The 24,669-nt window shown below is 46.5% G+C and overlaps 1 protein-coding gene across 3 annotated transcripts in view; it reads right to left on the reverse strand.

The window, feature by feature from the left end:
* MYLK2 (myosin light chain kinase 2) overlaps nucleotides 1-24,669 on the reverse strand; it is a 44,861-nt gene extending 20,192 nt beyond the window's left edge. Inside the window, exons 1-3 of one of the 3 annotated variants that reach the window (XM_079979323.1) lie at nucleotides 24,514-24,669; nucleotides 15,113-15,503; nucleotides 8,633-9,003 (exon numbers count right to left, since the gene is read on the reverse strand). In XM_079979323.1, coding sequence (XP_079835449.1) covers nucleotides 8,633-9,003; nucleotides 15,113-15,408 — 667 coding nt within the window. In that variant the 5' untranslated portion in view covers nucleotides 15,409-15,503; nucleotides 24,514-24,669. The other 2 variants (XM_079979324.1, XM_079979322.1) reach the window with 2 other exon arrangements.

Consider the following 24,669-nt stretch of genomic DNA (forward strand, 5'->3'; position numbering starts at 1 on the left):
AATATTAGCCTTGTTTTGCCATCCTAGGCTTCATAAGTAGAACAGGCTCATATGTAATATTACAGTGAGTCTCTTTGTCTAGCTGTTTTTTCGTCTTGCGAAGCAAGCCCATTGACGGCTTAGCGGATTAGTGCTATTAGCGGTTTAGCGGCTTTTAGCGGCTTTTAGCGGCTTTTAGCGGCTTATCGGCTTATCGGATAAGCGGCTTAGCGGCTTAGAAAAGGGGGGGGGGAAAAAAACCCCGCAGGAACTCGCAAGACATTCTCGTCTTGCGAAGCAAGCCCATAGGAAATTCGTATTGCGAAGCACCTCCAAAACGGAAAACTCTTTTGTCTAGCGAGTTTTCCGTCTTGCGAGGCATTCGTCTTGCGGGGCACCACTGTACAGGATAGTGGATCTTATAGCATAGTATATGAGCCTGTTCTACTGATGAAGCCTAGGATGGCGAAACAGGGCTAATATTCCGGGAAATCCTTGTCTTAGACTCTGTGAAAGGATTCTGTGGAACTGTAAATTATTGGACTCTAAGAACAGACAGGTGGAATAGATACTTATTGAAATCTGCAATCCATTGAAATCTGCAATTTGATACAATGAATAGTACACTCATACCTCGGGTTGAAGTGGCTTCAGGTTGAGAGCTTTTGGGTTGCGATCCGCGGCGACCCGGAAGTAACGGAATGCGTTACTTCTGGGTTTCGGCACTCACGCATGCACAGACAGTCAAAATGACATCACGCACATGTGCGGAAGCGGCAAATTTATATTATACTGCAAACATTTGAACTCTTTAGCAGATTTGAAATAACTCTTGTAATGTTACATAGACTTTGGACCCAGCAGAGAACTGAAAAGCTAGAGTGATTTAGCAGCCCTGTTTAGGGAAGCTTTTAATGTTTAATAGGTTATTGTATTTTAATATTCTTTTGGAAGCCACCCAGAGAGGCTGGGGAAACCCAGCCAGATGGGCGGGGTATAAATAATAAATTATTATTATTATTATTATTATTATTATTATTATTATTATTATTTACAGTATGCAGTTGAAAAAGTTAACTAAAGAAACCATGGAGGGGAGGAGGGAAGCCTAAAGATTTGGAAGATTCTTGTAATTTTATTCATTTGTGGTTTTGAATGTGCATAAATTTGTAAAACCAAATTAAAAAAAAATTAATTAATGAAAGTAAGTCCCAAGGAAAATCTGTGACCGCTGCCTTGTGGGACATTTTCCACAGGCTGCTTGGCTGCTCCTTCCTGCAACTCCTGCAGCTGCAAACGGAGCCCAGCCGCTGATGGAAATTGCCATGGCCAGGATTCACAGCTGATGGTGACAATTCTGTATGCAGCAGTGCTTCCCCAAGGTATGTGCAGAGGGCGACCCCTACTGGCGAAATGGGGATGGTGCCTCTGGGCAGCAGCATAAGGGACGTTGCCTTGCCAACTAACAGAAAGGGGTTTCATCTTTGCTCCAAGACGTATCTAGGCTGGGGGCAAAACCATCTTGGCCACGGGCGCAACCCGAGGTCTTCCTGCTGTTTTCTCAATCGAAACCGCTCCCCTCCTCAAGATGCTGCTTAACTTGAGCTGCAGGTTGTGGACTCTCCTTCCTCGGAGGTCTTTAAGCCAGGCATTGGCAAACTCGGCCCTCCAGATGTTTTGGGACTACAACTCCCATCATCCCTAGATAACAGGACCAGTGGCAGGAAGAAGGTACAGGGTTATAAAGACTAGGACTAGCCGCCTGAGAAACAGTTTTTATCCAAATGTTATTTTGGTTTTAAACGCAGTGGAAGGTAGTCTCTAGAGGGATGCGGGTGACGCTGTGGGTTAAACCACAGAGCCTAGGACTTGCCGATCAGAAGGTCGGCGGTTCGAATCCCCGCCACGGGGTGAGCTGCTCCTGCCAACCTAGCAGTGCAAAACCACGTCAAAGTGCAAGTAGATAAATAGGTACCACTCCGGCAGGAAGGTAAACGGCGTTTCCGTGCGCTGCTCTGGTTCGCCAGAAGCGGCTTGGTCATGCTGGCCATATGACCCGGAAGCTGTACGCCGGCTCCCTCGGCCAATAAAGCGAGATGAGCGCCACAACCCCAGAGTCGGCCACGACTGGACCTAATGGTCAGGGGTCCCTTTACCTTTTAAGGTAGTCTCTGTGGGAGTATATTGTATTTAATTATGGGGTATCAGAGTTTTTAGGGGGCTAACCAGGTTGGGATAGATGGGATAGCAGGCTTGTTGGTTTATGAATGTCTGGTGTAGATTTTTTCAATTTCGTTGTTCTGTATGGGACAATGGCACTAAAGATTATCATATTGTATGGTATCGTATGGTGGGAATAGTAGTCTCAAAACGTCTGGAGGGCCGAGTTTGCCTGCTTTAAGCAGAGGTTGGGTGATCATCTGCCCTGGGGGCTTTAGCTGACATTTCTGCATTGTAGGGCTTGGAATAGATGACCCCTGGCGATCCCCTCTACAATTCTATGAATCCAAGTGCTCATCAGGGGGAAAGCCTGAAGCTCAAGTTGTAGAGGGACCACATTTCCTGCAGAAGATTCTGGGTTCAATCCTCCTGGCAGGGCTGTTGGGGGGTGGTCCCTTGTATGAAACCCTGGGGAGCCACGGTGAGTCATTGTAGACAACACTGAGCTGCCTGGACTAACAACAACAACAACAACAACAACAATTTTTTTATACCCCGCCCATCTGGTTGGGTTTCCCCAGCCACTCTGGGTTGCTTCCAACAGAGTACTGAAATACAATAACCTATTAAACATTAAAAGCTTCCCTAAACAGGGCTGCCTTCAGATGTCTTCTAAAAGTTTGGTAGTTGTTGTTCTCTTTGACATCTGGTGGGAGGGCGTTCCACAGGGCAGGTGCCACTACCGAGAAGGCCCTCTGCCTGGTTCCCTGTAACCTTGCTTCTCACAGGGAGGGAACCGCCAGAAGGCCCTCAGAGCTGGACCTCAGTGTCCGGGCAGAACGATGGGAGTGGAGGTCTGGCTCAGTAGAAGGCAGATTCGTATGTTCCTAAAAAAGCTGGAAGCTGCGCTACAGACAGGGCACCTCGTTTAGTATTTAGACACATTAAGATGCCAATGCATGGATGGTAACCATGCAGGAAAATATGATTGCAAGATTCAGCTCATTAGGCAAGAGAAAAGAGATTTCTCTGGGAAAGGTCAGGTGGAATCGCGCAGAAACTGAGAAAAATAATTCTATTTCCAGTGTTTAGGCTGGGAGTAAGAATATAAGAGGGGACCCAAGTGGCGCTGTGGGTTAAACCACAGAGCCTAGGACTTGCCGATCAGAAGGTCGGCAGTTCGAATCCCCACGACGGGGTGAGCTCCCGTTGCTCGGTCCCTGCTCCTGCCAACCTAGCAGTTCGAAAGCACATCAAAGTGCAAGTAGATAAATAGGTACCGCTCCGGCGGGAAGGTAAACGGCATTTCCGTGCGCTGGTCTGGTTCGCCAGAAGCAGCTTAGTCATGCTGGCCACATGACCCGGAAGCTGTATGCCGGCTCCCTCGGCCAGTAAAGCGAGATGACGCCGCAACCCCAGAGTCATCCGCGACTGGACCTAATGGTCAGGGGTCCCTTTACCTTTACCTTTAAGAATATAAGAGCATGTTGGGTCAGCTCGCCTCACAGATGCACCAATGTTTTTAAGCAGCGGTCAGATGGCCATCTGTCATGGATGCTTCAGCTGAGATTCCTGCATTAAAGGGGGTTGGTCTAGATGACTCTTAGGGTCCCTCCCTTCCGCCTCTTTGTTTTATCATGCATTTTGTGTTCCCCTTCCGACTCTACAATTCCACGATTCACTTAGAATCTGAAGTGGAGAGACAGTGTCACATAGTGGTTAGAGTGTCCAACTAGGACCTGGCAGACCAGGGTTCGAATCCCTCGCTCAGCCATGAAGCTCGCTCCGTGACCTTGAGCCGGTCCCTGCCTCTTTCAGCCTACCCTACCTCGCAGGGGTGTTGTGAAAATTAAATGATTCTAGAATTCTGTGATTCTAATGGGAAGCCAGCATGCTGCACCTGAGAACAAGAGACCCCTTCCCTTCTGGGGTTTTCAGCACCTGGAATTCCAAAGCATCGCCACCTCCAACTATGGAGTAAGGCCATTGGCTAGTGGTCATTGACAGCCCTCTCCTTCATGAATTTGTCTAACCCACTTTTCGGCCCTTCAGGGGGCAGGGAGTTCCATATGCAGCAAATATAGCACTCCGTCCCTCTCCATTAGTGAGATTTCACCAGAGACATGACCCACATTCTTCTAAGCCTATCTTTGCAGTCACGAGGGCTAGAAACTTTAATTTTCCTAAAAGCGTAAGGTGCTAGGCATAGGAAGCTCTGTACCAGATACTGCACACATCCACAGCTGCACAGCACGGCCCTGGTTACAACCACAAGAGGTGGTGCATTGTACTGAGTGAGGCCACTGGCCAGTGCCGGATTTAACGGTAAAGGGACCCCTGACCATTAGGTCCAGTCGTGGCTGACTCTGGGGTTGCGGTGCTCATCTCGCTTTATTGGCTGAGGGAGCCGGCATACAGCTTCCAGATCATGTGGCCAGCATGACTAAGCCGCTTCTGGCGAACCAAAGCAGCGCACGGAAACGCCGTTTACCTTCCCGCCGGAATGGTACCTATTTATCTACTTGCACTTCGAGGTGCTTTCGAACTGCTAGGTTGGCAGGAGCAGGGACAGAGCAATGGGAGCTCACCCCGTCGCGGGGATTCGAACCGCCGACCTTCTGATCGGCAAGTCTTAAGCTCTGTGGTTTAACCCACAGTGCCACCCGTGTCCCCAGTGCCGGATTTACGTATAAGCTAAACAAGCTATAGCTTAGGGCCCCACTCTCTTGGGGGGGGGGCAAAAAAATTAAAGGGGAAAAAACTGGATGTACGTTTCCAAAATATAAGATAAAACACAAATAAAATAAAACCTACATACAGCAACAGTGTTTGGTGTTGTACAGGCTCCTATGGTGTAAGTCATGGGCCCTCAATCATTTTATGTTAGAGCTTCATAATTATTTCACTATTAATATACTTCTTCTAAATTGTATTTCAGTTCAACAGTTACTTTGATAAAATACATATTTTGTTATGTGCAAATGGCTTTAGATACCTATTAGGTCCATAAATTACCATATAGCATCTATTCAACACAAAAAAACAGTGACAATTTGTTGTTGGTAAAGGACAGCTGGACATATAAAGGGACCCATTACCTTCAGTTGCTTAGTGCCTCATCAAACCTAAATCCAGCCCTGCTATTGGCCCACTTAATTCAGTATTATCTCTACCAGTTGTGGGCAGAAGGTAGGTTGGGATTTACTGGTCAATATCTGCATCATACTAGATCTGCGTTCTCCAACCTTGGGTCCTCAGACATTGCGGGACTACAACTCCCATCATCCCCAGCCAATTCGGCAAATGGCCAGGGACTATGGGACTTGTAGTCCAACAACATCTCGGGACCCCAAAGTGCAGAACGCTGTACTAAACAACCGTCAATTTTCATTTTCCAGGTTGTTAAACAACAGCAATAGCATCGCTCACAGCTGCCTGCCCTCCCCTGCCAAAGCAAAGAAACTTTGGGGGCAAATTAGTAATTAATTTTGTGTGAGAAAGGACTGAGGGTTCAGTTCTAGTGCTGCAAACTAATTCCTGGGCTGAAAATGTGCTCGGATGCACTCTGCTCCTTTATCCTAGGTGTCTGTCTGTTACCAGTTCAAAGGGAATATTTTGCACTTACTGGTGGAGCTCAGAAGTTCTAGGTAAAGGTAAAGGTAAAGGTAAAGGTAAAGGTAAAGGTAAAGGTAAAGGTAAAGGTAAAGGGACCCCTGACCATTAGGTCCAGTCGTGGCCGACTCTGGGGTTGCGGTGCTTATCTCGCTTTATTGGCCGAGGGAGCCGGCGTACAGCTTCCGGGTCATGTGGCCAGCATGACTAAGCCGCTTCTAGCGAACCAGAGCAGCACACGGAAACGCCGTTGACCTTCCCGCCAGAACGGTACCTATTTATCTACTTGCACTTTGACGTGCTTTCGAACTGCTAGGTGGGCAGGAGCAGGGACGGAGCAACGGGAGCTCACCCAGTCGCGGGGATTTGAACCGCCGACCTTCTGATCGGATCATGCAAGCTTGAAGTCAGTCCATCTCAGATCTATCCTGACTTGCAATGGCTCTCCAGGGTCTCCAGCAAAGGTTGTCCCAGGCTTCCTGGAGACGCCAGGAAGTGCAGCCTTCTGCGCATGATCCATCACTAAGTTATGACCCATCCCTGAGACACTGGCTTCACAGCACATCCTGGTTCGGGTCCCAAGGCCTCCATGAGAAAGAAAGGAGGAGGGGACAACACAGCACTGTCTGCCTGAACTCCCATGCGCTTTCATTGGGCCTTCGAACATTTCTTTTCATAAGGACCAGAAACTTGAGATTCCGTTGTTTCATTTGACTTTAACATTGAAGGCATTATATTCTGCAGATCCTGCCCTTGGCACAAGGAAACTGCAGGTGCCTAGCGAATGCTCAGCCCAGGACAAAAGCCATCTGGTGATCGTCTCCCCAACAGATAACACACGCCCTGACACACAAATTGTTAGTCCTCCCGTTCCATTGCTGCCCTGCCCACCTGCCTCTGCCCCTTGCCAGCTTAACCTCACCCACTTGCCACACTTTGCCTTGCACACACCCCACACTCCCTCCCTCCCAACTCCATTGCAAGGTCACCCGGCCACAAGACACGCTGTCCCATCTGTCACAGCGGGAAGAGCGATCACAACAACACCTGATGCTGCGATGCGCCCCGGTCCCTCGCCCTGCCAGCCTGCTTATCTCATGGAAAGGAGCTTTTCTCTGCATACCAGAGAGGGAGTTGAGGGAGGGAGGGAGTGCATGCCAGGTGGATCAGGCCACAGGGAAAACTTTCCTCCTGCCCTGCAATCTCCAAGCTCTGGCGCTCAGCAAAACCGTAGCCAAAGGCACCAGCTGCTCAGGAGACCCTATGAGGCCGTGGTGGTCAGCAACAGCGAAACCCTGGACCAAATGAGGGCCACATGTCGGGCAAACAGGGAGCTGAGGCATCCTACCAGTTGATGCGAGTTTTAATCCATTTTAGTATGGATCCTAAACGGCCTTGGTCCAGTATACCTGAAGGAGCGTCTCCATCCCCATTGTTCTGCCCGGACACTGAGGTCCAGCTCTGAGGGCCTTCTGGCGGTTCCCTCATTGCGAGAAGCAAAGCTACAGGGAACCAGGCAGAGGGCCTTCTCGGTGGTGGTGCCCACCCTGTGGAACACCCTCCCACCAGATGTCAAAGAGAAGAACAACTACCAAACTTTTAGAAGACATCTGAAGGCAGCCCTGTTTAGGGAAGTTAATGTTTAACAGATTACTGTATTTTAATACTTTGTTGGAAGCCGTCCAGAGTGGCTGGGGAAACCCAGCCAGATGGGCGGGGTATAAATAATAAATTATTATTATTATTATTATTATTATTATTATTATTATTATTACCTGTGCAAAGTGCTTTGTTTTCAAGCAACAGTCTGCTGCAGGGAACCGGGACGGTGCCAAAAAGGCATCCCTTTGCACAACCGGGGCTGGCCCACCCATTTGGCAGGCTGAAGAAGCAGCCTTGGAGGGTGTGGAATCCCACACCCCGCCCGCCCCCAGAGTCATGTGGCCACAGTTTCTATGAGATCTCTCCAGAAGAAGCCACCAAGCGACCCCAGTAAGTGAGACTTCGGCGGGCAGAGCCGGCACCTTCCTGTTTCGCCTCAGGCGGCAAAACAGGATAGGCCGCTCCTGTCTGCCACCTTAGGGAATGGCATCACACATTCTCCTCCGAAGAAATGAACAGCCTCTGCAGAATGATGCGCACCATGTGCTTCGATCTCTGCAGCAGGAACGTAGTCGAAACGCTTTCACCGACAACCTGTTTCCTGCAGCTGATGTCTGTTATAGCGCCAGCTGAGAAAGCATGCCTGATGTTTCCATTCCTTCCCTGCTCTGTTCCGGTCCCACCCTCTCCCTGAGACAAAGACAGGCACAGCCTGTTTGCAGAGCCTCAACCAGGGGTCCCCAAACTAAGACCCGTGGGCTGGATAAAACCCGAGGGATTCATTAATCCGGCCCGCGACAACGCCCACTGCGTACTGCCGCCACCCACTTACCAGTGCTGCACTGTTGCCCACTTCCGGGTCAGAGGAGCACCAGAAATAGCTTGTGCGCTTGCGCAAGCATTATTTGCACATGCACAAGCATTATTTGTGCATGCGCAAGCGTTATTTCCAGTGCACATCCGGGTTAGAGAAAGCCCGTGCACGTGCGCACAAGCTATTTCCGGTGCTCCTCTGACCCGGAAGTGCGCCGGAAATAGTGTGTGCGCACGCGTATGGGCATGCGCGCCAATGCCCGCCGCGCGATCGGTGCTGGAAACACTGGCCCGAGGCGCGGTAAGTTTGCTAACCCCTGGGCCTAAAGGATGAACAACTTACATTTCCTTCCTTCCTTTTTTAAAAAAAGAGCTGTTCTGGCCCCTGGCCCTCACTCCTAATCCCTCTGTCTGGACCAGGCTCGTTCCGCTGGCCCCCCAAGGCCATAGGCCTCGATGGCCTTACCCAAAATCAGGGACGGGTCCTCTTTGCCAAAGTCCGGAGTGAGGTACGGGCTGGTTGGGGTATCCGGAACCTCTGCAGGGGTTGCCGCGGTCTGGCTTCCTTCCGACGGCGGCTGCGCTGCGGAAACGCTGGGCTCACCAGCATCCTGGGTTGTGGCCCCTGGGGCTAAGGGAGCGGGTTGGGCCAAGGTCCTTTCTCCTTGATCAGCTGGGCCCGGTTGCTCGGCCGCCGCGGGGGCCTGCGACGAATCAGGGGGGGCCTCCTTGGCTTCCCCAGGGGGTGGCGGGTCCGCTTTGTGGGTGGGAGCCGCCGGTTCCTGAGGAGTCGGCTCCTTGAGGTCAGCCGGAGCCTCTTCCGGAATATCTGCTAGGCTGAAATGTCAGAAGATGAGAACATCAAAGGAGAAGCTGCTACAGCATCTGGCCCTTATCTAGTCCAGCCTACTGTTCTCACTTTGGCCAACCTAGATGCCCATTATGGGACGCCCGCAAGTAGGATTTGAACACAAGACCCCTCTCTCCTCCTGCGGTTTCTAGCAACTGGGATTCAGAAACATTTGCTGCCTCCAGTTGTGGATGCAGACCACAGCCAGCATGGCTAACAGCCTTCGAAAGCCCTCTCGTCCTATTATTATTATTATTATTATTATTATTATTATTATTATATTAATAATTAATAATAAAAATAATAATAAAATTAATAATAATAATTTTTTAGTGTTACTTACAATGTTAGGTTAGGAAGAAAAGGGGGAAAGAGGGGGAGGGGGAATGGTGAGTGGGGTGGCAATGCTTCTATTATTCTACTTAGTGTATGTGACCCTCCCTGCCTGCAGACTGTCTCGCCAGAGTGGTGCATGCTCTGGTTATCTCCCGCTTGGACTACTGCAATGCGCTCTACGTGGGGCTACCTTTGAAGGTGACCCGGAAACTACAACTAATCCAGAATGCGGCAGCTAGACTGGTGACTGGGAGCGGCCGCTAAGACCACATGAAAGACCTACATTGGCTCCCAGTACGTTTCTGAGCACAATTCAAAGTGTTGGTACTGACCTTGAAAGCCACAAACGGCCTCTGCCCAGTATACCTGAAGGAGCGTCTCCACCCCCATCGTTCAGCCCAGACACTGAGATCCAGCGCTGAGGGCCTTCTGGCGGTTCCCTCATTGCGAGAAGCAAAGCTACAGGGAACCAGGCAGAGGGCCTTCTCGGTAGTGGCACCCGCCCTGTGGAACACCCTCCCACCAGATGTCAAAGAGAAGAACAACTACCAAACTTTTAGAAGACATCTGAAGGCAGCCCTGTTTAGGGAAGCTTTTAATGTTTAACAGATTACTGTATTTTAATACTTTGTTGGAAGCCGTCCAGAGTGGCTGGGGAAACCCAGCCAGATGGGCGGGGTATAAATAAATAATAATAATAATAATAATAATAATTATTATTATTATTATTATTATTATTATTATATTATTATTATTATTATTATTATTATTATTATTATTACCTGTGCAAAGTGCTTTGTTTTCAAGCAACAGTCTGCTGCAGGGAACCGGGACGGTGCCAAAAAGGCATCCCTTTGCACAACCGGGGCTGGCCCACCCATTTGGCAGGCTGAAGAAGCAGTATACCTGAAGGAGCGTCTCCACCCCCATCGTTCAGCCCAGACACTGAGATCCAGCGCTGAGGGCCTTCTGGCGGTTCCCTCATTGCGAGAAGTGAGGTTACAGGGAGCCAGGCAGAGGGCCTTCTCGGTAGTGGCTCCCACCCTGTGGAATGCCCTCCCATCAAATGTCAAGGAAATAAATAACTATCCGATTTTTAGAAGACATCTGAAGGCAGCCCTGTTTAGGGAAGTTTTTAATGTTTGCTCTTTTATTGTGTTTTTAATATCCTGTTGGGAGCTACCCAGAGTGGCTGGGGAAGCCCGGCCAGATGGGCAGGGTATAAGTAATAAATTATTATTAAATTATTATTACAGTATTATTCCTTGGTGGTGAGAGAGGTTGGGGGGTGGCTTAGGGTGTGGTTGGCTGTCTTTGGTTGGCTGTAGTGAAATTTGTTTTTGTGGGGGGCTTCCGGGTTAGCGCGATCGGGTAATGGCGGATTCCCTCCGAGCTCCGGAGGGAATCGGCTCTACTGAAGACGGGTCTTGCCGCGGCGGCGACACGGGGACCCTCAGAAACCGCAAGCGCGGAAGCCTGCGGACTTGGTGACTCGGTGGGCACCTTAAGCGCCCCCTCCGACCCACGAAGAGCCTTTTTAAAGGCTTTGGAGAGGGTACGGAGAGTGGCGTGGTGCTGTGAGTAGACCGCTACTTCAGTGGAGTGAAGCCGCGAGCCATGGCCGAAGAGCGCTGACTTTTTTTCCTTGAACATTTGGACTCAAAAAGAAATAACCCGTGAGTAGTACGGAATTTGGACTTGAAAATTTCTTTCTCTTTGAATTCGGTACAATCGGGGGAGTGTTAAAAAGGAAGTCTGCACCCCCCTTTTTGCAGACATTTAAAGCAAGAACCGGATAACTAAGGTGGAGAGACTACCTTTCTCTGTGTGAGATAAAAGTTATTAATTTCACAATTGACATTAGAAGTTTTGAGCTGGAGGTTAAGAACTGAATTTCAGAAGTTGATGTGTAACCCCCCCCCCCAGACCCGGGAGCGATCCGCGAGTGAGCCTGTTGAGGAGACAGAAGGAGTTTGACAGCTGTCAAACGAGCTATCAAACGAACTGTTTAAGCTAGAAAAATCTGTTACCTATTTTGCAGACCAGATGGGTTACATTTGATTTAAAGTTGTTGGAAATAAAGAAGAAATAAGTAATAGTAATTGATCACTGGAGAAGGTTTACTAAGTAACAAGAATCCCTCTAGGGGGGATTCTGAGGCACTACAATGGCTGCAGATGGAAAATTACAGGCCGAGTTGGAAAAAATATTCTTTCTCGTGGGAAAACTTCAGGACCAGAGCACAGCTATGGCTACAATGATTGTGACCTTGAATTCTAAAGTAAGTAATTCTGTTGCCTGTGTTAAGGACTTGACAAAAGAAAACTCTGCAGATGAACCAGAAGACATGACAAAAGAAAACTCTGCAGCTGAACCAGAAGAGATATTTTCAGAGTCAGAAGAGAGGGAAGGAGGAGCGGAAATATTTCAGGAGGAAAAGGCCAACCAAAAACCTACAAACGGGGAATACAAAGAAAATAAGACATGGATAATGAGAATCTGGTTGAAAATTAAGGATGAAGAAGAGAGAGATCCCCTTATGGGGGAATTGAAAGAGCTATGGATTACAAATTTGTGTAAGATGAAAGAGGGAGCCCTTGGGACATTCGGATTAATTGGACTTAAAAGAAGTCAGAAACAGGATCGGGGCTCCGCTTTCGAATATGGAGGGCTAGTTGGAAGAATCACTGATCTTATTGGGACAGAGCTCCTTCGAGACCTGGTGGCCAACATAAAAGATTACCAACAAAATCGACGAAGAGGGACTGATAGAGATTTGAAGGCCTCGGACGTGAGAAATCCAGGCTAAGAACTGATATTATGGATACTTCTTTGGGGGATCGAAACCTGGAAAGAGGGGGGTGAGAGTTCTTTTATAAGGTTATGATTTTTATGTCTAGTTATTATGTTTAGTAATTAATATGATAATTGAGAAATTGTTGGAAGGGAATTTAGGTCGACCTTTGGAAAGGATGTAATGATTATAATGGATCTGTATAAGTTAAAATTGGATAACTAAGAAGAACTAAGTTTTTTTTAAAAATGATATTAATATTGTAAAGAAAAGAGATAAGAACTTGCTGAATTAACTATTGGAACTAGGGAGCATGAAGGGGGGATGCGGGGAAGTCAGAGAATGTGGTTATGAAAGTAAGAATTTGAAATTGTACATGTTTGTCTGTGTCTTTGTGTGTTTGTTATGTCTATATAAAATGTGAAAACTCAATAAAAATTTTTTAAAAAAAAAGAAATTTGTTTTTGTGTGTGAGCGGAGTGTGAGTGTGTATTTTTGAATCAGGTTAGCCAGATTGATTCATATGCTGTCTGCGGGTTCTTGTTGCTGTCTTGTTGGGCTGCGTATGTGATAAAGGGGTAGCCATACCGGGGTGAAGGCGTTTTCTTCTATTTGTCCCCGTGTCAGTTTCAGTTTGTTGGTTAGTTTTTCTAATAAGGCTGTTTCCCAGACTATTTGATACCATTGGTCCAGACTTACTCCTGACAGGTCCCTCCAGTGTCTGGCTATGATGGTTCTGGCTGCTGAGAGCAGGTGGGTTCCCTCTCCCCCTCCTTGAACTTGCCTAATTCTCTTTCAAACTCATCCAGGTTGGTGGCCATCCCTGCCTCCTGTGGCAGTGAGTTCCACCGTTTAACTCTGTGCTGCATGAAGAAAGACTTCTTTTTTCCTGTCCTAATCGTTCCAACTTTCTTTTTTTTTATAATAATATTTATTCAAAGTTTTAAGAGTTACAAAAAGAAAAAAGAACAATACAAAACACAAAAAGGAAAATACAACAACAACTGAAAAAGACAAAAAGAAATAAAAAAAGAAAAATACATTCGCTTAAAAAATAAAAAGAACTGATTAAACCTTTACATAACTTTCTTCCTTTACTTGTTTCCTTGACTTCCTCTCACCTCCCAATTTTGTATTCCAATTTAAATCGTTATTTCAGCAAATCCTTCCAATCTGATCGTTCCACCTTTAGCTTCATTTAATGCTTACCCAGCTGAGATTTGCAGCACACACTTAGACCCTACAAGTGTCCCTATTTTCCAGGGACAATCCCAGATTTACAGAAGCCGTCCCAGTTTCTCATTCAATCCTGGAATGTCCTGCTTTTCCTTAGCATGATTGTGTTCTGCCTCCACCGCCGGAGGCATTATGTCTCCGAACACCAGTTGCTGGGAATCTCAAGGGCAGAGATCATTTTCAGGAGCGTCCCTCCCCGAGTTGGTGAGTCTCACTTGGCAACAGCAAGAACCCACGGCTTTAGTCCCATCATCACAGCCCTGTGGAACTCTCTGCCACTAGAGATTCAGCACCTGTCTTCTGTGCCAACTTCTAAACGCCTGCTGAAAACTTTTCTATTCTGCCAGGCAGTTGTGAATAACATCACTGCATTCCAAACAAAGAATCAGAGTTGGAAGGGACCATCAGTTGGAAGAGACCAATGTGAGGCTCATCCTGGAGATTAGCAGGCTCTACCGACTGAGCTATCCCAGGTTCGGTTTTATTACATATTCAACATGGATAGAACATGGTTTACAGCAACTGAGGACACGTGGCAACTTGTGGAATGATAGGTAAAGGTAAAGGGACCCCCGACCATTAGGTCCAGTCTTGGACGACTCTGGGGTTGCGGCGCTCATCTCTCTCTATAGGCCGAGGGAGCCGGCGTTTTTCCGCAGACAGCTTCCAGGTCATGTGGCCAGCATGACTAAGCCACTTCTGGCGAACCAGAGCAGCGCACGGAAACGCCATTTACCTTCCCACCGGAGTGGTACCTATTTATCTACTTGCACTTTGAGGTGCTTTCGAACTGCTAAGTTGGCAGGAGCTGGGACTGAGCAACGGGAGCTCACCCCGTCGCAGGGATTCGAACCGCCGACCTTCTGATCAGCAAGTCCTAGGCTCTGTGGTTTAAAAACCGAAATCACTGGAGTAGGGAGAGTGTGGTCTCCAAAGGCTGATTGATCACCAAATGACTGATATTTGTGGAATACAGTTTATCTACATTGCAATATTGCAAGCAGTTTTGCCTAACAATTTAACTTGGAAGGTACTGGTTCAATAAAGCTCAAAAGGAAGGTTTGGACAATTAATGACTGGGAATTGCTGCGCCATTAAACTCCAGATAACAGACTTGGACAACATCCCGGATTGGAATGGAGTCAGAGGAAACTGCGCTGATAAAAAGACAGTTGGAAAAATATATACTAATAAAGCTGTATTCGACGGTTGAAAGTATATGATGTTTGACATGACTGAGAATTGTGGACTCAGGGATGGAGAATTATAAAGCGTCAAAATCGAGATGTGGAAAATATGGAAACAACAAGGAGAGGCAGGGCTGAAATGTGGAGATATGCTTCAGAGAGCCAGACCGTGGGGAAGCTCCGAAAAATAAATAATTATAATTCAGACTATAATTTGGTCTTCTTTTAGTTTTTTATTTTAATTGGAGTATTATGATTGGATATATTAATTGGATGTTTTTTATTGGAAAATCAATAAAAATGATTTTTTTAAAAAGTTAAATGAAATTAAATAGACTTTTGGTGCTTTTATAGCTGCTGCCGGTGGACATTGCTGAATATTGATGGTTACTTCTTGCATATAAGTGACAACAATAAAATAAAAGTCTGCTTTTAACTTTTTTATGGCTTCATTGCTGCAAACCGCTTTGATATATATTTTTAGAAACAAATACTTTTATACATCAATGCATTAATAAAGGCTGTACGAGAGAGAAGAATTACCTGGGCAGGTGTGCTGGGCAGCTGAGGCTCTGCTGAAGTTCAAGGTGCTTCTGCTGGGCGCTTGGGGGGCTTTCGTGGCCCCCTTCCCCTCCTGCCACGGCGGCTTGGCTTGGCGTATGGCTCTCTTCCACTGCCTTGGCCGCATCCTGCCCTGCTCCCCCTTCCCCTTTCGCCTCCTGGCTTGGCTCTTCAGGCCCGGCTTCCGCTCCTTCTCTCGGCTCCCCCAGGCCCACGGCAGGCGCTTCTGCTCCCCCTTCTGTGCCGGGGGTGCTGCAAGACCCTCCGTCCTTCTCCATCCTCTGCTCTCCTCCCAGGGGAGCCTCCTCGGACGCTGGGTGTTGGGCAGAGGCGTCCAAACTTGGGGTTCCCTCCTCGGCCTTCAGCTCAGCTTCTGTGTAAGACACAAAATAAGGGAGAGTAGTGATTTTCCCCCCTAATACAGCAAATAACAAAAATTAAAGCGACAAAAAGTGTTTTGGGGCATTGCAATAAATTGCCCTACATGCCAAGAGGAGGCAGCGTTTATTCATTTATTTCCAAGAAAGAAAGAAAGAAAGAAAGAAAGAAAGAAAGAAAGAAGGAAGGAAGGAAGGAAGGAAAGAAGGAAGGAAGGAAGGAAAGAATGAAAGAAGGAAAGAAGGAAAGAAGGAAGCAAAGAAGAAGGAAGGAAGGAAGGAAGGAAGGAAGGAAGGAAGGAAGGAAGGAAAAAAGGGGAGAAGGGAAGAAAGAAGGAAGGAAGGAAGGAAGGAAGGAAGGAAGGAAGGAGGAAGGAAGGAAGGAAGGAAGGAAGGAAGGAAGGAAGGAAGGAAGGAAGGAAGGAAAGAAAGAAAGAAAGGGAGAAGGGAAGAAAGAAGGAAGGAAGGAAGGAAGGAAGGAAGGAAGGAAGGAAGGAAGGAAAGAAAGAAAGAAAGAAAGAAAGGGAGAAGGGAAGAAGGAAGGAAGGAAGGAAGGAAGGAAGGAAGGAAGGAAAGAAGGGGAGAAGGAAGGAAGGAAGGAAGGAAGGAAGGAAGGAAGGAAGGAAGGAAGGAGGAAGGAAGGAAGGAAGGAAGGAAGGGGAGAAGGAAGGAAGGAAGGAAGGAAGGAAGGAAGGAAGGAAGGAAGGAAGGAAGGAGGGAGGGAGGAAGGAAGGAAGGAAGGAAGGAAGGAGGGAGGGAGGGAGGGAGGGAGGAAGGAAGGAAGGAAGGAAGGAAGGAAGGAAGGAAAGAAAGAAAGAAAGAAAGAAAGAAGGGGAGAAGGGGAGAAAGAAGGAAGGAAGGAAGGAAGGAAGGAAGGAAGGAAGGAAGGAAGGAAGGAAGGAAGGAAGGAAGGAAAGAAGGGGAGAAGGGGAGAAAGAAGGAAGGAAGGAAGGAAGGAAGGAAGGAAGGAAGGGGAGAAGGGGAGAAAGAAGGAAGGAAGGAAGGAAGGAAGGAAGGAAGGGAGGGAGGGAGGGAGGGAGGGAGGGAGGAAGTGGTTTACAAAAGAAAGATAAAAACAACAAAAATTTCATTATGAAAAATTAACAAGACAAACTTCAGACATTAAAAAAGTTAAAATAATAAACTAAAACAGGTGAAAGGTCGCAATAGCTTTCGATACACCTGGCTAGGATTGCTTGAGCAAAGAATGTTTTTAATCAGGCACCAGAAAGAGTACGGCGAAGGCAGGTGCCTGAAGTCAATAGGCAGGGAGTTCCAAGGTTTTTCTCAGTACAAGGATCCTGTGTGCGAGGGATGGCGTGCCAGTGGCAGGCAGTGCCAGAGGCCAAAGTGGCTGGGGCAACGGATGTTAATTTCACCTTTGTGCAGCAGACTGGTTCCTACATACATTCGCAAACACTCTCTCCTTGCTCTATTCTCCGTCCAGACGAACAAGAACCATCATCAGAGTTCGAGGGTACTTTCCAGCCAGGCAAAAACACTCACGGGCAGTTCCAAGGGCCAGATAGAGAGGCATTCGGGCCCCAGGTCTGTGGCTCCCTGCCAAATTAACAGCAAACTCGTTCCCTGAATCCTGACCCTGATTTATAGCGCCTCCACACTGTCATTCCGCAGGAGAGAATAAAAAAGGAGAATTTCAGGTTTGCATGATGGAAGGACCCTGGCACAAGAAACCCACCTCTTCCAACTATGGACTTTTTGCAGTAGTGAAGGTGATAGGGACTACATTTCCCAGAATTCTTTGGGCAAAGTCCTGGCTGTTCAGGTGGTACAAGAGAGTTTCCTATATTTTCTCCATGTGCACCATCTAGATCTGCAAATCCGCAGGTCAGCCCGAAAAAGGCCGCAGGGCCTCAAGTGCTCTCCTCCGGAGAGAAAAGCAAACTCTGCAGCAGCTGCCTCTGGAACTCCCTGCCACTTGAGGAAACGGTGAGCTGTGTGCACGAAACAGTACGCTTGTTCCCCTCTTTAAAAGCACCGCTTCTCATCCTCTTTGGGAGAAGCAAACGCGCAACAAGGGGAACATGGGGAGGCATGTCCCTGCACCACTCAGAGCGCTTGTCAAGGATGAGCATTGGGGAGTGTGCCCAGGCCAAAGGGAAGCTCCTCTGGCTCAGCATCCCGTCCCAGACTCAAACTCTCATAGCATTTCTTGCTAAAAGTGAGAGCAAAGACCCTCTCTCTGGCTGAGACGCCTGGAGAGTAGCTACCAGTCAGATCAGATAATGTTGGGTGAAGGCAGTGAAGGTCCTCCGTCTGGAGGCAGTTGGAGGATGGATGGCGGCTAACAGATTGAGGTTGAATCCTGACAAGACAGAAGTACTGTTTTTGGAGGACAGGAGGCGGGTGGGTGTGGAGGACTCCCTGGTCCTGAATGGGATAACTGTGCCCTTGAAGGACCAGGTGCGCAGCCTGGGAGTCATTTTGGACTCACAGCTGTCCATGGAGGCGCAGGTCAGTTCTGTGTCCAGAGTAGCTGTTTACCGGCTCCATCTGGTACGCAGGATGAGACCCTCCCTGCCCGCAGACTTGCCAGAGTAGTGCATGCTCTGGTTATCTCCCGCTTGGACTACTGCAACACGGTCTATGTGGGGCTACCTTTGAAGGTGACCCGGAAACTGCAACTAATCCAGAATGCAGCAGCTAGACTGGTGACTGGGAGCGGCCGCCGAGACCACATAACACTGGTCTTAATAGATCTGCATTGGCTCCCAGTACGTTTCTGAGCACAATTCTAAGTGTTTGTGCTGATCTTTAAAGCCCTACACGGCCTTGGTCCTGTATACCTGAAGGAGCGTCTCCACCTCCATCGTTCTGCCTGGACACTGAGGTCCAGCGCCAAGGGCCTTCTGGCGGTTCCTTCGCAGCGAGAAGCCAAGTTACAGGGAACCAGACAGAGGGCCTTCTTGGTGGTGGCGCCCGCCCTGTGGAACGCCCTCCCTTCAGATGTGAAGGAAATAAGCAGCTATCTTATCTTTAAAAGACATCTGAAAGCAGCCCTGTTTAGGGAAGTTTTTAATATTTAATGCTGTAATGTTTTTAACACTCGTTTGGGAGCTGCCCAGAGTGGTTGGGGAAACTCAGCCAGATGGGTGGGGTATAAATAATAAATTATTATTATTATTATTATTATTATTATTATTATGTTGAATGAATTGTTGGAACAGTTGGGTGACCTGTCTTGGGCTGGCCATTGGTCCATCTTCCTCAATACTGTCTGCACGGACTGGCAGCAGCAGTCTAGGTTTTCCAGCAGGACTCTCTCCCAGCCCTTGTTGGAGATGGAAAGTGGGGGACGTTTTCCCCTCCATTCCGCCTGGCCTTTGGCTTGGAATCAACTTGATCCCCTTCCCCTCTTTCCTTTTTCCTTTCTCCTTCTGAGATGGAACTCCTATTTGGGGACTTCCCTGGCTTTTTTCTGGCCCATGCAGGACCAGTCTGGATAGTTGGTGATATGTACTGAGTTGAATAGGATCCAAAATGCAGCAGTCTGATTGGTCCTAGAACAATAGGATCCAAAATGCAGCAGTCTGATTGGTCCTAGAACAATAGGATCCAAAATGCAGCAGTCTGATTGGTCCTAGAACAATAGGATCCAAAATGCAGCAGTCTGATTGGTCCTAGAACAATGCAGCAGTATGATTGGTCTACAGGAGCCACCCAATCCAGCTCCAGGTGGAAGTGAATCCACAACCTGATTGGCCTACAGGAGAATTCTGGAATTAGCCAATCACATGCAGCCCATTGTGTAAATAATGTATATAAAGCAGATACTTTGGGGGAACATTCATTCCTCCTCACCACTATGAGCTGAATAAAGAGCGTGAAATCCACTCTCGACTCTGAGTATATTTCATTGGCCTTGGTGAAGACTTGATGTTTTCATCCCCCAAAAAGTTTTTGATTTGAGTTCCTACTGAAATGAGGCTGCATTTTAATGTTGTATTTTAATCTTGTTTTTAAGTTGTATTTCAATCAATTGTTTTTATACCTGGTGTTAGCCACCCTGAGCCCGGTCTTGGCTGGGGAGGGCGGGGTATGTATGTATGTATGTATGTATGTATGTATAAATTTATTTATTTATTTATTATTATTATTATTATTATTATTATTATTATTAGTGAGCTGCAGCCCCTGGGTTCCGGTGTGACAGAGACAAGTTCACCCCCAGCTATTCTGAATTTAAGATAGCATCTTTTCCCATTTCCCCCTGCTGCTGCCTGCAACATGCGTTTCCATCTGCTGCAGTCCATCCTCTGCCAAAAACTACATTATTTGTTTTGCTGTCCGCAGTGGTACAATTGAATTATATCAGCGTTGCTTCATTATTACACCCCATTCATTTCGATGCAAAGGAAAACGCAGTGGAAATGGGGGGAGGAAACACAATCACAGAATCTCAGAGTTGGAAGGGACAGCAAGCGTCATCGAGCCCAATGTGAGAATCAGTGCCAAATCAATTCCATATCGAAGGCTGGAAGTGACAACAGCAGATAGCAATTATGTCCAATGGATTGATTTTGATTTTGCGCATGCATTGTCAATTTCCCCTCCCATTTCCACTGGAAATCGTGACATCCTGCTGGGGATATTAGCCAGTGAAATCCCAAAGAAAGTCTCAACGGTATTTCTATATGTGACTACAGCGGCAAGGATTCTCTGTGCACAGAAATAGGGGGGGAATACCTTCAAAGGGAGGATGGCTGTGAAAACCTTGGAATATGCAGAGATTGCAAAATTGGGAGCGCAAATGAAAGATGCAGATACAGAAAGATACAGATTTAGAATTTTTTAAAGAAGAAAAGCCTTTTCTAGTCTATATAAAAAGTTGTTTTCCCATATGCGAAGGCCACAATGGAGTTTGAAGCGTTATTATTATTATTATTATTATTATATTATAGAAAACAGCAGAACGTATTAAGAAACAGGTTGGAGAGAATGAAGACCGAACCTTAAAACGCAATTGTATGTAATTTGGGCTATGAATATCGCTGTTGGCTGAGTGAGAACTCACTAGTTTTGTTGAACTGGAATATAATCGTTGAGCAACAAATGTAACTTTCTATATGGAAAAAAGAACAAAATATTATTATAGGGGGAAAAGTAATCTCTGACATCCCTACTCTTAATCAACCCATCAATCAAAAGAAGATCTACTGTGTTGTTTAGAGTAGATTCCATTCCTTAATTCACACATTGGAATAGAGAGTATTTCCTTTTCAGCCATTCCTTTTCCCCCCTAAAAAAATTAATTTATTTCGGGATTTTTACATATATTATCTCCTTCCAATTTTTAAATTTCCCGTACACTTTTTTCCTTTCCCACCCTTCCCACCCCCCCCCCCGCCTCCCCATATCCATTGGAAGGGTTCAAACAATTATCCTCAGCCACGGTCATAGCATCTTTAGTTTCCACCGAATGTCTTTTGTTCCAGTAGTTTTTATCCATTGAAGATAGGAGTTCCATTTGTTCCTTATTGTGGTGGACTTGACCTTCCACGTTGTTTCCTGTGACATGACTGCGACAATGTCCGACTGAATAAGTTCAAACAAATAACTATTCCATGCCTCTACTGTCCATTTTTCTCTGTCTTTCCAACCTAAAGCTATCGTTGCCTTTCCCGCTAATATCATAGCTTTAAAAGTAAGCTGGTCTCCTTTCTCTATAGCCGTGTTTCCAAGTATACCCATGGTCATGAAATCAAAGTCTATTGAAAGCTTCACTTTAAACAGTTCATTAATAACCTTTAGGATTTTACTAGAAGCTTTTCTACTTGGAATAATAGGATTGGAATTGTGCCCAAAAAAGATGTTAGACTGTTTTTGTATGCCACTAAGCGGCAAGACTTTTATTAGCCAAAAGCTGGAAATCGCAAGAAATACCAACAATAGAAGAATGGCAGATGAAGATGCTGGACTTTTTGGAGCCAGCCGACCTGACTGGAAGAGGAGATACATGAGGATTGGAAGAAATTTAAAGAATATTTAGCTAAATATTTTGATATAGGATAAACAGAAAATTCTTGGAAACAGTAAATAGGCTTAGGGGTAAAATAAGAATATGTGACAGTAAATATTAAGGATTAAAATATATTAATTAGGAGAAGAGGTTAGTAAATGAAAGGAGTTAATATTATTAGAAATATGAATTTGGAGAACTGTTATATGGGTGATATAATGAAATTCAGTTAGCGGGGATTCGAGGAAGTCAGTTATCTATGTAACAAGAATTAGGTATTTGAAGAAACAATTTTTCTTTGTGCTTAATTTATCGTAGCGTAATGTGTTTTGTTATGTCATTTTTGTGATAAATGTGGAAAATCAATTTAAAAAATTTGGGGAAAATAAAATAAAATAACCTTTAGCATTTTATTCCAGAATTCCTTTACCTCTGGGCATTCCCAGTACGTATGGGAAAACCACCCCTTGGCTAGTTTACAGTGCCAACAGTTAAGAGTTCAATCCTGCTACTACCACATTAGCTATCTGGGCTGTTCAGCCATTCCTTATCCTGACCGCGAGAAGACAATGAAAGCAGCCTGGAGGGACAAGGGCCTCCGGACCCAAAGCAGATTCTTGCATGGCTGCAGCCTGGACAGAGCCAAAACCGGGACGCCCTCTGTGCCAAGGGAGGGAAGACTTGGCAGGGCTGCTAACCAGGCCGGCTCTCTGCCCTGCGGAGGCAGCTGCAAATGGGTCCCATCAAGAAAGCGGCTGGAGTCATAGCGATTGCACCCACCAAGGACACACAGCAGAGAGACATGCATCCCACTCGAGTTCACTGGGATTAAAACAACCACCTTGCCGTAAATGACTGGCAGAATCCGAGACCAGGGAGAAGAGATGGTGGAAGAAGATCGGAAGAAATTTAAAATCTATCTACAGAAATATTGTAAAATTTTTGAATGTTGATGACATTGAAATGAAATGAAGAGGTTCTAGTAATAAGGTATAAGAATATGTAAGAATGGTTGATATTAGATGAAAATTTGAAACCATAATATGTGAGGAAAAATAATCAAGGATAAACTAACAGGATATGAATTTGCTGAACCAATCTTTAAATGGAATACAAAAAAGGGAGGCGTGAGGAAGTCAGGAAAATAAGTTATTCAAAGATGAGAAATTAAAAAAGAAGGTTTTTGCTTTTTCTTTTTTCTTGTTCTATGTTAAATGTTTGCATTTTTGTATTTTTGTGTTTTTGTATTTTTCTTGTTTTTTTTTCTATTTATTGTCTTATAACTTTTTTACTGTTAAAATGTAATAAAATATTATTAAAAATAAACAAATAAATAAATAAAACAACCGCCTCGCCTGGTCCTCCGCCTTGCAGCAGACCAAGCAGATTGCTTCTCCAGTGTCCCTAGCGGTCAGGGACAATTGTTTGAACCAATTGATGATCAGATGATTGATTGCCAGCCTGCCTTTAATACTCATCCCCTGCTGGAACCAAACATTTGTGGCATTTGCCTGCACTCATCAGCACTTGTAGTTCCACACTGAGTCTCCCTCCCTCCCCCTGCTACCTGCCTGCACTGTGGAAATTATGATTGTAAGCTCCCAGGGGCAGGGGCTTTCCCCCTTTTGTTTAAGAAAGCTCGGTGTGGCGTTGCATGCATTCGTAATTAAATCTCAGCCATCACCATGAGTGATGGCTTATGGTCATACAAGAAAGCCTAACAATAATTACAACCGGTCAGGAATCAATTAAAAATAGTAAATTCACATTTCACTGAAACCACGTGGAAGTTATTGCGCATGACAAACATTTAGGTGGAATTGATTTGTCTACTACAAAAGAAAACTCAGCCTCAGGCCTGAAAAAAACACGAGGTGACTTAAAGATTCACGACTAAAGGCTATCACTTCGTTATTCGAACAAAACAACCTCTTTAATATAAGTCTTCCCCAATTCCTTCTTACAGCAACATACCAAAAGCAAAATCACATCCAAAGATAAACAAGAATGCTCTCTTTCCATTCCTACCAGTTAAAAAATTCCCTCATCAATTAACATGTTGGCTGATTGATCCATAAATCAGATCAATTAGCACTTGCAGGCCTGTTTGAAATGCCCCTGATTTTCACATTTTTTCCTCTTTGGCTGGGCCCGTAGCCATGCCCATTCCACAGAGCACCTGACTGTTATTTCAAACTATACCCCCACAGGCACACACACACACACACACACACACACACACACACACTAAAAAAAGGCCAGAGGAATAGATGCTCCGATGCCTAAAAACAAACTCAGTCCAACTTTGCAGACAATTTTCCCAGCTTTGCACAAAATGTCACAGTTCTCCGCAGACTCTGGATTCATTTTGCACACAGTCCGACATGCTCTGCTTCAAGGTGTGCTGGTTTTTTGCCACCCCAAGGCACCTCGTCGAGAGGTGGGCAGCAGCACACACTAAAACTCAAGGCTGCCCTGGAATCTAAAGCCTGAATTGTGCAAGGAAGAAGCTTGCAGCGTGAACGGCACTCCAGACGGCCGAAGGAAGTCAGCAAAAGTCTGGCCAAGATTTGCCTGATCTTACCCTAGGGAGCAGATGGAAATAGCCGCCTGCAGAGAGCCATCGCCCGGGCACCTGCCAGAGACATCAGCCTCAAGAGCAGCCACCTCAGAGCTTGATTCTCAGAGCAGGAGCCACCAAGACGGTTGAGAGGATCTCTTTGGCCCAAGGCATCTCTCGACTGCTGGTAGCAGGGCATCTAAACCACGCCAAGGCTACCCTGCAAGACGCCCGGGCAACGCTGGTGGGAAGAGCATCCCCAAACCGCCTCTCTCCATCTCCCATGAATAAAAGGTTGGAGTTTACCTGGACAGGTAGCCCTCCACATAAACCCACGGAAAGGCCAAGAGCAAAGCCGCAGGCTGGAAGACTCGAACTCTGCCCAGCCCAAGGAAGTCCCAGGGCAGAGTGAGGCCTCCCCTGCTCTCTACCCCTCGGGAAATGAGGCAAGCGGCCCGTTACCTACTGTCGCCGTTGCCGACGGCCGCCAGCGCTGGATTAAAAGTGGGACAGAGCTGCCCGCCTTCTATACTCTGCGTAACCGAGCTGGATTAAGCATAGGGAGAGAGAAGTATCTTTTACCCCAGAACTCTGGCAGTTATGAGCCTGCTGCGCTCTGCTC

This window comes from Podarcis cretensis (assembly GCF_951804945.1).
Source record: "Podarcis cretensis genome assembly, chromosome: 6".
In the NCBI taxonomy this organism is placed as follows: Eukaryota; Metazoa; Chordata; class Lepidosauria; order Squamata; family Lacertidae; genus Podarcis; species Podarcis cretensis.